The 16,847-nt window shown below is 43.3% G+C and overlaps 1 protein-coding gene across 1 annotated transcript in view; it reads left to right on the top strand.

Moving 5' to 3' along the window:
• Positions 1 to 16,619, top strand: part of LOC118009560 (protein POLR1D-like) — a 44,895-nt gene extending 28,276 nt beyond the window's left edge. Inside the window, exon 3 of the mRNA XM_035003645.1 lies at positions 14,856 to 16,619. Within this exon, the coding sequence (XP_034859536.1) occupies positions 14,856 to 15,123 (268 nt within the window). The 3' untranslated portion in view covers positions 15,124 to 16,619. The remainder of the gene's footprint in view (positions 1 to 14,855) is intronic.
• Positions 16,620 to 16,847: the final 228 nt, after the last annotated feature.

The raw sequence follows: 16,847 nt of genomic DNA, 5'->3' as shown, positions 1-16,847 counted from the left end.
ATATAAAGCAAAGTTAAACAGAGGGAAAAGGCAATCCTTAAAAATAAAGCAAAATAAAGCAAATAGACCTAAAAAGCCATTTAGTGGATGGCTTAGCTGCACATAAAGGAACTCCTTCATGTGATCTGAAATTGGACTCTATATCCAAAAGAACTACCAAGAAACCTTAAATTGTTTTCAGTCATCGTATTGTCAACAATACTGATGTTTTTCTGAAACTATTATATAACAGAATAAAGCAAAGTAAATATTTATATGTTGTAAATACCCAGATCTCCAGTGTCAAAGAGATAAAGATATAAAATCAAAGTAAAAACATATAATCCTACATTTGAATTGGAAATAACAGTACAAAGCCATGCTAGATTTTCTCTTTAAAAAAGAAAAGCTTTTTCCAGCTCTGTTCATGGGAAAGTGTTAGAAATGATGACCACCCACTCAGTAGCAGTGAGTGCCCCTGGCATCCAGATTGTTCTATATAAATACCATTTGTCACTGAAAGAAGACCAAGAACCTTAGAGAAATAACTGACTGCAGATCCGAGGTAGTGCCTGGAGTTCACCAGACAGCAAGTTAGAGGTCACCATCCCCAGGACTGCCCTCACTTCTTACACCAGCTACAAATTCAGGAGGTTCCCCACAGTACCCTCAGCTTCCTTAAGTCACTGATGAATTCATACAATTTACAGAAAACTATGATACTGACAATTACCGTTTATTACAGGGAAAGGATACAGATTAAAATCAGACCTAATAAGAGGCTTATATTAAGGGCATTGTCTGAGAGGGTTCCAAACATGAAGCTTCTGTTGTCCTCCCCCCATGGAGTCGGGACACATTACCCACCCAGCTTATCAGGGAAGCTCACCCAGGCCTTGGTATTCAAAGTTTTTATTGGGATTCCATTACTTAGGCATGATTGATTGATTGTTCACATAGTTGATCTCAGTCTCCAGGTTGACCAAGACTACCTGACTCAAAGCTCCCACCCTAAATCACATGATTGGGTTTTTTTTTTTTTTTTTGTGGGGCGTGGGGGGCATGGTCAGCTCTTACTCTAAGACCATCAAGTGGGGCCTGTCCCATCCTAAGATCCAAACAAAGACATTTCCGTCAGGTGTGACATTACCTCCCAGAATTGAGATTACCTCCCAGAAGCCAGACCTCTCTGTGTGTAAGGCCAAACTCTTACTACACAGGCAAGAAATGTGTAAGAGGATCCAGAAAGTGATGTCAGAAAGACTTAGGAAACAACCTGAAAGACTTCCCACCAGATGGGATAATTTGATCACCAAGAAGAATAAAGCTATAATGATTGAGATACCTAAAATATGTTAAAATCCATAAAGTCATAATGATAATCACAACAAGAAGCTTAATGATCCCTTTTGGAGAATGCTATGGAACCAAATCATTATTCATAAAATTGGCAAGTAGAGAAGAAAAATAAAACATTTATCCTGTTCCCTGTACAAATTATACCTCAGAGTTACCAAATAATTGGTGAAAGAGAACTTCCTTGTAGAACTGTCTATTAAATGTACAAGGACTACAGAATAAGATCATCATTTGAATTCTTAGCAACGCAATAAGAAAACAATCTGATTTAAAAATGGACAAAAGATTTGAACAAACACTTCACTGAAAATGATATAGGATTGGCCAATCAGCATATGAAGAGATGCTCAAAACATTAGTTACCAGGAAAATGCAAATTAAAACCATAGTTAGTTACCACTATACATGCACTAAAATATCTAAAATTAAAAAAGACTGACAGTACCAAATAAGGATGAGGATGTAAAACAATTAGAATGCTCACACATTGTTGGCAGAAATGAAAATGATACAGCCATTTTGAAAAATAGCTGGCTGTTTCTTATACATTTGCCATAGAGAGTTCTTCTAACCAATTACCAGAGAATTGAAAACTTAAGCCTACATAAAAATCTGGACAGTAATATGCACAGCACTTCTATTCATGACAAAACTGGAAACAACCCAAATGTCCACTAACTGATAAATGGATAAACAAATTGAGGTTCTAGCCATACATTCAGTGCTACTCCACAACAAAGAGGAACAGAAGCAGACAAACTGCATGAATGAATCTCAGGGACACCCTGGTAAGGGAAAGAAGCCAGACACAAAACCTTACACAGTGTGGGACGCCTGGGTGGCTCAGTCGGTTAAGCGTCTGCCTTCGGCTCAGGTCATGATCCCAGGGTCCTGGGATCGAGTCCCGCATCGGGCTCCCTGCTCCGCAGGGAGCCTGCTTCTCCCTCTGCCTCTGTCTCTCTCTCTGTCTTTCATGAATAAATAAATAAAATCTTTAAAAAAAAAAAACAAAACCTTACACAGTGTAAGATTCCATTTATGTGGCATTCTAGAAAACCCAGAACTGTAGGGACCAGAAAGCAGATCATTGGTTGCCAGGAAGTGGGGGCAGAAAGAAGGGATTTACTGCAGAACTCTGTGGGTGACAGAAACAGTCTGCATCTTGATTGATGTGGTAATTACATGACTTTGTACATTTGTCGAAACTCTTCACACTGTTACTTAAAAAGGATAAACTTTATTCTGTATGAATTATACCTCGTAAACCTGATTTTAAAATAAGAAGAATGTCCTCATTTTCAATCCCTAAGGACACACTGGTCCTAGGCGAAGGTCACTGGCTACTAACCTGACCAGATGAGGAGTTGCTGGGGACAGTTCTGGGACAGGACAGGCTGACCACACCTGAACTCACTAACCCATCTCCGGCCATGAAAAGATGCAGTAGGAAGAGCACGCCACCATTTCTGGGATATCCTTGTCAAAAGATTGGACCCAAATCTGATAAGATCTCCAATTAGAACTACTAGTTCGCAGGAAGTACCGAGGGCGGAGGAACACATTAACTGACACCATAGGGATATAATCACAAAAATCCAGTATGTGGGGAACTCTACAGGACAAACAACCCAGTTTCTTTAACAAATAAATTGCAGAGAAAAGAAGGAGGGGTATCCTATGAACTAATAGATTTGAGACACAGCAAATAAAATGTATATTTTATTTGGATGCTTATCCAAATTAACTATAAAAAGACATTTATGAAATAATTGGAGTATTTGATGATATTAAGGAATTAATGTGGATTTTTTAGGTGTGATAATGGTTTTGCTATTATTTCATTTTTTAAAGCTATTGTCTTTCAGAAATTCATTCTGATGTATTTATGGATAAAGTGATAAAAAATGAAATAATCCAGTGCGAGTCAATCTGTATGTAACATATGTATGTAATCATCTTAGATTCAATAAAATACCCTCCTCGTGGAAAGATAGTTATACAGCTTTGGTGAGATAAGATGTCAGGAAGCATTCGGCATTTTTCCTGTCATGCAACAGTCGGTCAGTGTTAGTTAGATCTGTTCTTACCTTCTTACCAGCCCTCCTCTGTCCTTTACAGAGAGAAAGGTGCCTCTACTCAGGTGAATCAAATTAGTACAAATTTGGTTAGTGGGGCAGGCTGCTTAGGTGTTCAGTATAAGGCTCAAATCTATTAGTTCATAGGATACCCCTCCTTCTTAGGTCTTCAGTATAAGACTGCGATCAGGTTGAACATAGCCACGGGCCCAATCCAATACCATGTGTGAAAGAATCAGTGTAGAGCTAAATCATGAATTCATGGCTTGGCAAGTGAATAAGAAAATGTCAGTCAGCGTTCTTGCAATGTTAGGAGTGCTCAAGGAGATCAGTTGCTTCTAGGCAGCTCTCCGGATGGAAGTCATTTATCCTGACAATCTTTCTGCCCCTTACTGGCTTAGTAGAACTTTCTGATAGTGAGAGAACTAGTTTATCAGTGTCAGCTCTGTTTCCCCTGGAGAGAGTTACCACATGTACAGGTTGTCTTGACATTTGTAGAAGTACTGATGTGCGCGTTGAGCATTATATCCGGAAGGTCGGCAGTTGCACAAAGTTGTCGAGGACCCAGGTCTCTTCCAGTTTTCCACATCTCCCAGCCATAGGGTGTGATGCTTTTCCACTTGGCCCAGTATGGTGGCAGCCATTCAATCCCATTTCAGTTAGCAGAAGGGAAGAAAAGGAGAAGGAAGACGCGCCTCCCCTCCCAGAAGTTGCCTACACCGTTTCTACATATACGCCATTGGTCAGAATTTCCTTTCATGTCTTCACCCAGCTCAGCTACAAGGTCAGGAGTTCAGTCTTTTTTTCCCCCAGGAAGTCATGTGCCAGACAAATATCTGGGGTTCTTTTACTGTAGAAGAAAGGAAGAACGGATATTCGGGGACAACTGGCAGCCTCTTCCCATGAAGGAGGGAGAAGCATGTTGAAAAGGGAGTAAAAGATGGCAGGCCAAATAAAGCATTCCAGACTGAGAAGAGGCAGATCCTGGGAGAACAATATGTGAAACTTCCAAGTTCCCATTATTCTATAGGATAAGAATTCCTGCTGACATGGCTATTTTCCTCAATTGTCTTGTAATGGTGGTCCCCCGACTTTTTGGTTTTAGGGTCCAACTCTTAAAAACTATTGACCACAAAGAACTTTTTTAATGTGGATTATCAGTATTTACTGTATTTGAAATTAAAACTGAGCAATTTTAAAGGATTTATTTATTAATACATTTAAAATAATAAGCCTATTACATGTTAAAGGAAATAATATACCTTTTATAAAAATAACTGTATTCACAGAAAAAATACTGCGTTAAAGCAATATTGTTTAATATTTTTGCAAACCTCCTTCATGCCTGGCTTATAAAAGACACCTAGAATTTCATGTATGCTTCTACAGTCTGTTGTTTTGATTGAAGTATATGAAGACAATTCAACCTCACACCAATATATATTTGGAAAAGGAAGAAGTATTTCAATAGTCTTTCCAGAAAATTATGGTATCCTTTAATCCTTCATCAAAACTTTGCAAATAACCTCGAAGAGTGGTAGTTTCTTAACATTCTTTTTAATAATGTAGACTTTTCATGTTCTGCTATAATAAAATCCCTTCATCTACCTTGCACCTTGACTGGATCGTCTCCTCATAGATGATTTTATAACATCATGCATTGGTCATCTCAAAAATGTTGGTTCACTGAATCATCCTCCAAATGTTAACACATTTCATTATATAATATTAAAAGAATACATTTGTAAATATCACCACTAATCTCATCCGAAAAGTCTTTTAAATGTTGGGAACTTGTCAAGTGCACAGTTTTCCAAAAGTCTAATTTTCTTTCACTTGAAAACTCAGGTTTTATCATTGCCAGTGAAAACTGTGAGTTATTTTCCTTGAAGTGTCAGGCTCACTCACATCTGAATAACCAGCTAGTTCACTTGCAAGTCAAACATTCACACAGGTTCTCTTCCTTGAGGCAGTTTTTGGTTCAGCACACCCGGACAGATACGGGCTATGCAAACGGATCTAGCTGAAGGACAGCCATGACTTGCGTCTGCTCCCTGGTGCTGAGACAAAGAACATCTTCCCCATCATGCTCATCCTGGGAGGATAACTGGTTTTCCATCTGTTTCTCTGTGTGTGTGTGTGTGTGTGTGTAAATAAAAGCTTTTAACTACTAATCCAGTGGTTCCCAAACTTATCTGCACATTTGAAATCATCTGGGAAGCTTCCCAAAATACTAATGTCTGTGTCCCACTATCAAAGATTATTAGTTTGGGGGGCGCCTGGGTGGCTCAGTTGGTTAAGCAACTGCCTTCGGCTCAGGTCATGATCCTGGAGTCCCGGGATCGAGTCCCGCATCGGGCTCCCTGCTCGGCAGGGAGTCTGCTTCTCCCTCTGATCCTCCCCCTCTCATGCTCTCTGTCTCCCATTCTCTCTCTCAGATAAATAAATAAAAAATCTTTAAAAAAAAAAATTATTAGTTTGGGTATGGCCTGCGCTTTGGGGTTTTAAAAAGATACCCAGGTGATTCTAAAGTGCACACAAATTTGAAAACCACTGTAACAATCCCTATATATTATAAAGAATGAAACCAACCTGCTCTGCAGAATTCAGAGCATTCCCACACCTCTCCCAGGGGCAGACGGCTCTATAGCACTCGGGTAGCCAGATGCTCAGCCACGGGAGTTCCAAGTTCCATCCCTGTCAACACACCTTCTTGGACAGATCTTAAAGGAGTAGACAATCTGTTGCTTCCTAGTGGGCCATGGTCTGTTTTTCTAAGCATCTAGGAGAACTTTGTATTTGCTTTAAAGTTTAAAATAGAACTAGAGTGCCATTTTTTTTCCTCCTGGATATTCCATGAAAAGATCTTAGTGAGGTAGTTGAGCCATTGCCAGAAAGAGATTGCTGAACTAAAGTAAATGCCATGGAATGCCATTTTTTATTTTATAAAGAAAGAGACCATTTGGTGCTCTGTATTTCCATGGATGTATTTCAGCAAAAGAATCTCTTCAGAAGCTGTTCTTATCAGAGGCCTCAAGGGAGCTGAAATATGGGCCCATATGACTTCCTTTTAGTCAACATAAAGGAATTTATAAGCACAAATTTCAGAAATTCGTCCAGCTTCATTGTCCACAAAGCTGTTTCTATTCTAGTCACTTTCACATCAGCTGATCTGTAGCCCAATGTAATTTTTTAGTCCAATGCTTGCAGAACCTCAGCCTTATACTTGGAAAGGCTTATATTCTGGTATGAAAAGTTACAAAGATGGAGTTTGACAGAAAATGAAAATTCAGTTTTTCTAACCCAGTTTTAAGGCAAATGGCATTTTGGGGTGCTTTTCTGTTTGGTGTGGTGGTCACTCCGGTGATAAGGGGAAAAATCACGTACATTGTTCTTCCATTGTGTGTCATCCGCTTGTTGGTTATTTCTCGAGTCTTTATGCAGGCATTTTTTTTTTTTAATTCATTTGACTGAGCACCAGTAAGTATATTAAAAGGCCAGGCTCAGTGGGGTGCCTGGGTGGCTCAGTCGTTAAGCGTCTGCCTTCGGCTCAGGTCATGATCTCAGGGTCCTGGGATCGAGCCCCGCATCGGGCTCCCTGCTCTGCGGGAAGCCTGCTTCTCCCTCTCCCCCTCCCCCTGCTGTGTTCCCTCTCTCGCTGTGTCTCTCTCTGTCAAATAAATAAATAAAATCTTAAAAAAAAAAAAAAGAGGCCAGGCTCAGGCAGCAGTAAAAAAGACTCCCTGTCCTGGCCTTAAAGTTGTTAATCCATTGGTGGATATGGACAAGTGAGCAGGTGAGCACAATGCAGCGTACTAGAACAAGCAGGCGGGCAAGGGAGGGCTCCCATTTCAGAATAGACTCATGGACGAGGCTCTTGGCAGTATTTCAGGGCCCAGAGATCGAAAGCCTTTACAGCTAAAGAACATGGGGCCCAGAGGGGTTTCCTAAGGCCCCAGCTAGCTAATTGCTGCTGAATGGATCATCATTTACTCTCTCGTCCCCCACGTAATGCTCCGTGTACTGCACCACCTCTCTTCCATGTGTTACTTCCCGATAGCGCACAGGCATGTCCGTGCCCCCTGCCCCCAGCTTCCCACATGCCTTTCAGATCCAGTCATGAAAGGGAATCAGAGAGCCCTGTGTGTGTTAGCACTGGATCATATCGCTATGGAAATAATGTGTGCCTCTACGGGAGTAGGAGGCCGAGGACGACAGCCTTGTCGTCTCTCTCAGGACACCACCATTCACACAGCTGCTTCTGGGCTTTATCTTCACACATCCTCTGTTCCTCTTGCTGGTCTGCTAAAGAGCACAAGTACGCAGACAGATAGCCTGGGATTTATCTTTGCTGCAGGACCCAGCCTAATGCCTTACATATGCAAGATTCTCAGACCTTTAAACATCAATAGTATATGTATATACGTACAAACGTGTCAACTATCGCACATTACTTTTGGGTATAGCGTTGGGGACCGACTACACTGAAAAGCTGCCTTGGGCCTCAGGACTGTTGTCCACAGAGTAATTAAGGACTAAGAGTTGAGTAATGGCGGTGACTTGTCACACTCTAGAAGAATTTCCTGGGCAGCCGCATGCTGCGGCATTGGATTGTCAGATTACAAACCGCAAGCGCCACGGGTGGTTGTGGTTGTGGCAGCATTAAACAACAAAATGAGTTGCAATCAACCACAGCCCCAAGATGAAAAATATTACTTTACCCTTGTCTCGTGGAGTGTTTGGGGTGCAGTCGTGCCTTTTTCTCCGGGCGTTCTTTTGTACTCCCATCCGTGATAGTGCAAAGGAACGGACAGAATGGAGATACAGTGCTGCTTGCCAGTGCAGTGTGGAATAAAGGAGTGAACTGGAGAGCATCCCATGGAAACTTGCTCCTGTGATCCCAAGGCCTCTATTTCCCTCACCACAAAAATAAGAATCATAATTTCCCAGTGCCTGTTGTACTTCACAACTCTGCAAATCCAGTGCGTGTAGGGAGTTTTCTGCCCTTGTCCCAGCCTTGTCCTGTCGGTGACTCTCCACTTGACATTGCATACAGACCTGCTGCTTGGTGCCCTGCCGGATGAAGCAGCCTTGGCAGCAGGCGTGCCGACAGGCTCTTCACCCGTGGTTTCTTTGCCTCGCTGCTCTGGTGATTGGCCACCTGGTTCCACTGCAGCGGGTCTTTGTCTCTCTCTGCTCCGTCTTCCCCATCTGGGATGGTGTTGGGAGGGTGGACTTTGGCATCAGACCCCCTGATTCCAATCCTCCTAGCTTGGGATCTCAGATAACTTGCTTTTCTTCTCCTGTCTGCTCATAAAGTGCTGGATGGTTGGAGAAATGGAACAAGGTGACATCAGTGATGCCATGGCATGGGCCATTACTTCATGGAAGTCAGTGTTAGCAGTGTTATGATTCCCATTGGCTAGTGATTGTGTACCACTATCTGATGGGTCATACTCACGGAACTATTTTAGAATCCAAAAGTGGCAGGTCTAGGGCACCCGGGTGGCTCAGTCAAGCGTCCAGCTCTTGGTTTCGGCTCAGGTGATCTCAGGATCCTGAGTTCGAGCCCCACGTCAGGCTCCAAGCTCACCAGTCTGCTTGAGATTCTCTGCCCCTCCCCCACCTGTCTCTCTAAAATAAATAACATCTTCTTTTTAAAAAGTGGCAGGTCTGACTCTGTAGCATGCTAGATATTACTACTTCTATCCTTCAGCAGTAAAGACAAAAACTGTTAAAACCAGAAAGAAAAAAAAAATCACATATCTCATCCCCTTTCTGTTCTCTAAGTTTGTTTACAGTCTACTGTTTTTCCTAAGTCAAGGATGATAACTGCAAGGAGGAAGTGCCTTATTTTTACACATTATGTTATATCGTGTGCCCACTCAAAAAGAGAGAGAGATGAAAAGCTTACAACTCCAGCCTCAGTCAGTCCGCAAGTCTCTCCAATGGCAGATTGTCTAGAAATCCACCTCTCCTGGGGCATGCAGAAGCCTTCACAGCTTCTGAGCTGACAGCTTTGGAAGTGAAGTGAAGTGCTTCCCTTTTAAAGTTTACCAGAGCCAGGATGTCAGAGCTGTTGTGGGTACTCTTCCAATGCAGCTGTAAGCGGTCTCATTATACTTCGAGTTTTATATCCCTTTATGCTAAAATCAGCTCCTCCCACATGAGCTAGTATACTTTTCTAAAACCAAAAATAAAAACAACTGGCCAGGGTGAGAAAGCGGACACTGTGTTGGTCAGAGCCGCAGACGGGGAAGCAGCCGCTCCGTCTGGTGGCCCCTTCAGTCCCCAACCCCGGAAGCATGTCTTGGGACATAGCTAGTGACGTTATATGGTGCAAATGCCACAGCCTGTGCTCTCGCTCCAGGGCTCAGGTTTTACCTCAGCGCAGATACGAAAAGCCCTGGAATGGTGGGTACCCAATGCTAGCTTATCATGTCATCTCAAGTATGGGGGGAAATGGTACCAAGGAAGAGCTGAGAAACAAGACAGAGATCAATGAAATGAATTTTCTTTTTTTTTTAAGATTTGATTGATTGATTGATTGATTGATTGTTGGGGAGGGGTAAAGGAAGAGGGAGAGAGAATCACAAGCAGACTCCTCGCCAAGTGCAGAGCCCAGTGCGGGGCTCGATCTTACAACCCAGAGACCATGATCCCAGCCGAAATCAAGAGTCAGGTGTTCAACTAACTGATCCACCGAGGTGCCCCAGAATTGAATTTTCTAATGGGATGAATGAGAGGAGAGTAATTTTCTAAAGGCTTAACATGCAGAACACGAGCAGAGAAGTTTAAAACTGGGACAGACTTCGGAAATCATCTACATCCTCAGCCTACAGTGTTACATCTGAAGAGCATCTACAGAGCTTACACAGTATTAGGAAATGCAAATTATAACCTCAAGTAAAACTTCCAGGTATAGAAGTCTAAACATTTGAAGTACCAAACTTTTTTTCTTTTAAACAATTTTATTTATTTGACAGAGAGAGAGCACAGGTAGGGGAAGCAGCAGGCAGAGGGAGAGGGAGAAGCAGGCTCCCCGCTGAGCAGGGAGCCCGACGTGGGGCTCGATCCCAGGACCCTGAGATCATGGCCTGAGCCGAAGGCAGACACCCAACTGACTGAGCCACCCAGGTTCTCCACAAAAACTTTTTTTTTAAGATTTTTTATTTGAGAGAGAGAGAGTGCACATGTGCATGAGCAGGAGAAGAAACAAAGGGAGAGAATATCCAACTCCCACCGAGCACCAGCCTGCCACTGGGCTCCATCCCACCAGCCTTGAGACCAGGAACTGAGCCAAAACCAAGAATCGGAAGCTTAATCAACGGAGCCACCCACGTGCCCTGAAATACCAAAACTTTTTAATTTTAACCATTTTTATGAAAATTTCTATAAAATCCCATTAACTTTTTCTTGATGGCTCAGGTTTTGTTTTTAATTTTTTTTTCATTGAGAAACACCAGATAGCCTGCTCTGTTCTTGATTAGCTTCTTATCTCAGGTGATTTGAGACTTTAGGATGTTATCTTGAGTTGCTATCAAGGAGAAATCCCTGCTATGTTAACTAATGTGCTATATATATTCTTTTTCATGAAGAGAGAGTGAATAATAATAATAATATAGGTCCACAATCCCTTGTTTAAAACCCTTGAATCCCTCTGTTTCTTTTTTCTTTTTTTTTTTTTTAAGATTTTATTTATTTATCTGAGAGAGAGAGAGAGAGAACGAGAGACAGAAGGCATGAGAGGGAGGAGGGTCAGAGGGAGAAGCAGACTCCCCGCTGAGCAGGGAGCCCGATGCGGGACTCGATCCCGGGACTCCAGGATCATGACCTGAGCCGAAGGCAGTCGCTTAACCAACTGAGCCACCCAGGCGCCCCTGAATCCCTCTGTTTCTAAGTTGAGATATCTTCACATTTTAGAAAGGTACGTGAGCACATCCAGTGTGCACTACGAACGCCCCCAGGGCTACTTGTTCAACACATCATCATTTCTGCCCCCACACATACGCGTATACTAAATGGGATAGAGACTAGACATAAATAGCCCAGTGTCAGGTTAGGCCAGGTTTTGCTGTCAGACGAGTTTGTTTCAACATCATATAAAAAACCTGATTTTCGGGCGCCTGGGTGGCTCAGTTGGTTAAGCAACTGCCTTCGGCTCAGGTCATGATCCTGGAGTCCCTGGATCGAGTCCCGCATCGGGCTCCCTGCTCGGCAGGGAGTCTGCTTCTCCCTCTGACCCTCCTCCCTCTCATGCTCTCTCTATCTCATTCTCTCTCAAATGAATAAATAAAATCTTTAAAAAAAAAATCTGATTTTCAAAGGTTTTAACATTTTGGAATCGTGGATGAGAAATTATAGACCCATTGGTAACATTTATTGAAGATTTACCATGCGCCAGGTACTGTGCTAAGTGCTTTATGCGTTATCTCAATAAATCCTCCCAATAGGTCAATACGTCTATTACTCCTGTTTAAAAATGGGGAAAACTGATGCACAGGGGAGTTAAGTAACTTGCCCGTGGTCACACAGCTAATTTGTAGAGCTAGGATAGAACCCAGAGCTAACATGTACCAAATGCTTGTTATGTATTAGTATTATTCTAAGCACTCACTCATTTGATCTGCAAGCATTCCGTTAAGATAGTCACTGTTATTATCCCACATTTAACAGATAAGAAGCAATGGGGAGACTATAGAACATGCCCAAGGTTCAATCTGATAGATCATGTGATTTCAGAGCATGTGTTCTCAGCTGGTACCATGTTGTAGGAGTCTGTAGAAATGAAACAACCGGCTTCAAGGTTCAGTCAAATGAGTTCCCACACTGAAGGCTAGAGTGGTTCTCTCCCAGCGGATTTCCTCAAACGTCAGCAGCACTGTTAGACTCCTTATACTGTGATATTTTCACTGCGGATTTTATAGTTTCCATATATGGAATCATTTACTACACGTACCTCCACATCTGCTTGCAACTGGCCCTCTATCTCATTGTCCTGCCCTACTTATTACGAGTATAAATAAGCACTTACTCTCATTTCTAAAGCATGTCCTGGCATGTTCGGGAGACGTCACTCTCAGCACCCCCCACCCCCACCACGTAAACCAAATTCTGTCCCAGCTGCCCTTGACTCTGCACCTGGAATAGACTCTTAGGCACGACCAACATTAAAAATCCCATCTCTAATGTTAAAAAAGAGACGTAAAGGCCACTTTTCTTGTGGCTTGATTCTAGACCAAAGTCCTCTCATTCTCGGAACAGCTCTTTTGGGGGCTGTGTTGAGTGAGTGGGCCACACTAGCTGCTGGAAGCTCGCAGCTGTCCCCTCCGGCGCGACCCCCACTCTCTCAGCAGGAACTCCGCTGGGTCTCTAGCAGAAGAGCTTTGTTCTCCTCGGACGAGCATATATGGTGGTAAAGATGATCTTCCGTGGAATATAGCAAAATAGAGCGGAATTCACCAGGAGTTACCAAAGGGTTTGTTTTGATGATTGTCCCATCAGGCAATACTCGCCTTTCCTCATTTGTCTAATCCAGAGAAGAACTGACCCGTTTTGCCAGCACTGAGCTGGCCCACTCCCAGGAAAAGACCCCAGAATGCTTCTGGAGCTGGCTGCCCATGGCCTCCCAGAGCCAAGAGACACACGTGGTCCGTTTACTCGTACAGACGATTCTGCCCCTGCGCTAAGCACAGGGCCACAGTTGGCAAAGAGGGGCACGCTCGGCTCTTTACATTCCGCGCTGAGGGGCCCTTTTGTCCTGCCGACCAGCCGTATCGTGCTCTTTGGTGGCATCGGTGTGTCGACACCAATGACGGCAGAGCAGGGCGGCCTGTCATCGATGCTGCCCAGATTGCGCACTGCGACCTGACGCCCGGGTGGCTCTGCCTTAGGACTACTGGGCACATCACGCTGGTCCGTGTGCTTCTCTGGAAGCTCCATGAAGCCCCCTGGGGCTCCAGGGAGCTATGTGGTGTTGTGCCCCCAGGACGTCACATCTTTGTCACTGCTTTTCTTCTTTGCTCCTCATCTCATGCACTGTGGCTTCTAAACTCCAGCGCTGTAAGAAAAACAAAACAAAAACTCCACCTCTAAGTGTTCCCGCTGGTCCTACTGCACTCCACTGCCCTTTCTCTCTGCGTTTCTTTTTCTCCTTGTTCTAGTATTTTCCCTCGTCGCTTCTCCTAGCCTAAGCATGACGCACGCACTGCCCATCGAGTGCCTACAGCACTTTTGATTCTTCTCAGATGTTTTCTCTGTCCGTGTAGACACAAGAACTGCTTATTTGCTACCGGAGACATTTTCTTTTATCTTTCTCCATATTTTACTCCCAGATTCGATGCCATTTTTGGTTGCTTGAGCCGGTCTGACCTCCGCGTAAGTGGCACGAGGCTGATGTCTGCTCATATTTCACCGATAGGGTACTAGACTATAAAATCACTGTGGTGGGGCGCTGGTGGATTGATTTTGAAGTATTGTGTGGGATTCTCTTTTTTATCAAAGTTTGACACAAAGATGGAGATTATAGAATCCTACATTCATTTTTGCTTAATGCTGGCTGCTCTGAGTAACATGATTTTGGGGATCAGCATCCTCCTCATCCCTTCACCCCCCTCATGTGACAGACAGCTGAAGGCCAAGAGAAATATGCAGGTTCTCATCTGTGTGGGGTTTTCTTCCCCAAAATGAAAGCTTTATGCAGTTGAAAAAGAAAACTACTGTAGTATATACCTAAGCATGTAAAATAATACTTTAGTTACATCCTGTCTCTTGGGTGAACTTGAATCACCAGCTGCTTAAATATACCCCATACAGAAACTGACCCAGAGGGTTGGCCTACATGAAGTGCTCCCCAACAGAACACACACTAGAGGCCTGACATGGAACGTGTCAGAGATTCTTTTAAAGGTAAAATGTGATTATGGCATTTTTATGGATTCTTTGGATAATTTTTATTTCTGGAGTAGAGCATTTAGCCCCAGCATCCAAGATATGGCAAGAGATACTTCTTTTGTTCCTCGGAGAGGGACTAAACTTTACTCTTTGGTAATTAAAAACAAGCCACGATCAATTTAGCTCAAAACGCAGATTATAGTCAAATCCGGGCATTTATTATTCAACGGGAAAATGGAAGTGATTCCGTTCTTTCACGTTGTGGCCAATACCTGCGCATACAAAGCTATAGGAAAGTTAGTGCCAAGAAGGAAGAAAGGGGTGAAGTATTCAGATAAGGTCCAGCTCGGTCATCCCCGGAATTTCAGGCGTCTTGCCTTTCCCCCCTTGTACTCAGAGTTTACACTAGGTGGCATGCAAGGAAAGCCGAACACATTCAGAAACTTGATTCTGTGGACACAGAATTCTTTGGCACAGACCCGTGACCGGTGGGTGCAGCTCTGGAGCAAGCTATTCGGTTTGAGAATGTTCTCTTTTTTCCCTCCCCAGGATGAAGTGTCCTCTCGCTGGGACAAATAAAAGATTCCTCCTTAACACAATTAAGAACACGCTGCCCTCCCATAAAGAGCAAGACCCTGAGCAAAAAGAGGGCAGCAAGGAAGCCGCGGAAAGCCAGAGCCAGAAAGAAGAGAAACGGAAGAAGCACAGAGCCCACCCCTACAAACACAGCTTCCAGGCCCGGGGCCCCGGCAGCCGCTCTCCGTGCAAGAAGTGCAGCAAGCAGCAGAAGGACGAGACGCGCTCCAACAGGCGATGAGGCGGGCCCCAGCCGCCAGCGCTGCTTCCTCTGGGCCGGGGGTGTGCAGACGAGCCTGTGAGCACAGGCCTTGAGCTGCAGAGCGAGCACCGAGGAGGGACTTTCATGGTCGGTCCTTTGCTGTTGTGACAAGGAAATGAGTCCACGGGGACTTGCCCTGAAGGTGTTGGAGCACGTTTCAGCTCCTTCAGCCGGGCGTCCTCCTATACACGTGTCCTGTTTTCATTCTCTCTTGTTTGGAAGTTGGTTTCAAAATAAACCTAAGACTTTGAGTTTTCAGAGATTGTTACTACTAGTTCCAATTTTTTTTTTTTTTTGGATGTATTACAATTGTGGTCGTCTCTCCAATTTTCTCCAAAAAATAAAACCCTTGTAAATCCTATACGTTATCTTTTTGGATGATGAATTTAAAATTCAGAAGTCATCCGACCGGTAACCACAGTCAGGAGAAGAGGTAGCCCTTCAGGGGCTAGAAATTTACCATGAAACTCTCTGTTTTGTTTTCCTGTAAGTGAGCAATGTAGGAAATTCTCAAAATGGCTTTGAATTTAGTGTTCCATATCAGTAACCAGAGGTTAAAAAATTGGCCCTGTGGTTTCCTTGTGCATTCTCAAACTCACTCCTAAGATAGAACAACTTTTCTATATTTAATTTTGGGGGGAATATGTAAGTTTTAAGTGGTGCTTTAAAAAGAACCCTTAAAGTTAAAATTAATGTAAGTATTTTAGTGCTATGTCTTATTTAGCTACAGACTATAATACCACTCAGTATAGTTGTTTCAGAAATCTTAATTTTAAATAAAAGTGTGTTTACAACGCCTTTTTCTGTTTTTTTCAATATGGATGTGTGTCTGTTTTAACGTATAATTACAAACCTTTCAAACCTGTATTCTTCCTTTCGTACTCAGGAAAATGTCACCAAGTACCCTCTTCCCCGGTCCACAAAAGGAAGAAGAATTTGTCTCTCTGTCCCCACCCCTCCCAATTTTCCAAAGCGTCTAAGCTTATGCCTGGCTGCTCCCAGATAATCACTCACCACAGCCTGCTCCCTGCTTCCTGGCAGCCAAGAAAAGCCCTTTCTAAATGTTAGAAAGGAGCACATCCGAAAAGTTAGCTTCGGGGTGTTTATAAACTAGAATAGACCAAGTCCTGGCTTTGCCCATCAAGCCGCTGGCCACACCCTCAGTCTGCTCTGAGCTAAAAGCTCAGGAGTGACAAACCCCAGGCTTTGTCACTTGACCCACCGGCCTCCCCCGCCCCCGAAGACCCCAGGGCCTCATCCTGTGACTTTATAACAACACAGCAACACACTTTGCTTTCAAACATACAAAAGGAATAGTTTGGTTCATAGGACTTTATCCAAATCCATTTATGCATTAGCTTACGCTGTTTGTGCTAAATTTGGAATGTTTTGTATTTAAATACTAGAAATAGCATAGTCATGAGTTTTTGAAAATTCTTGTTATAATTAAGTAAAATAAAGTTGGATTGTATCAATTGTCTGTTCGTGTTTAGAGCAAACTGCCAAGTTCATTATTCTTTAAAAGAAAATGATTATAATGAGTACATTCTAATACTTAACAGAAGCCCCTGTAGCCTCCTCGTACTGAACCTTATTTGTGTTCAAGTACGAGTGTTCTGCAGGATCACTTTCCCTTTAAAAGGAATTGTTCTGCTTCTGAAAACTATCAGAATCTTTTAAAACTTTGCTCAAGAGCAGCCATG

This window comes from Mirounga leonina, unplaced genomic scaffold (assembly GCF_011800145.1).
Source record: "Mirounga leonina isolate KUSES-001 unplaced genomic scaffold, KU_Mleo_1.0 Mir_127, whole genome shotgun sequence".
NCBI classification, from domain to species: domain Eukaryota; kingdom Metazoa; phylum Chordata; class Mammalia; order Carnivora; family Phocidae; genus Mirounga; species Mirounga leonina.
Note: the sequence above shows the minus strand (reverse complement) of the source record. Positions and strands in the feature narration are given on the sequence as shown.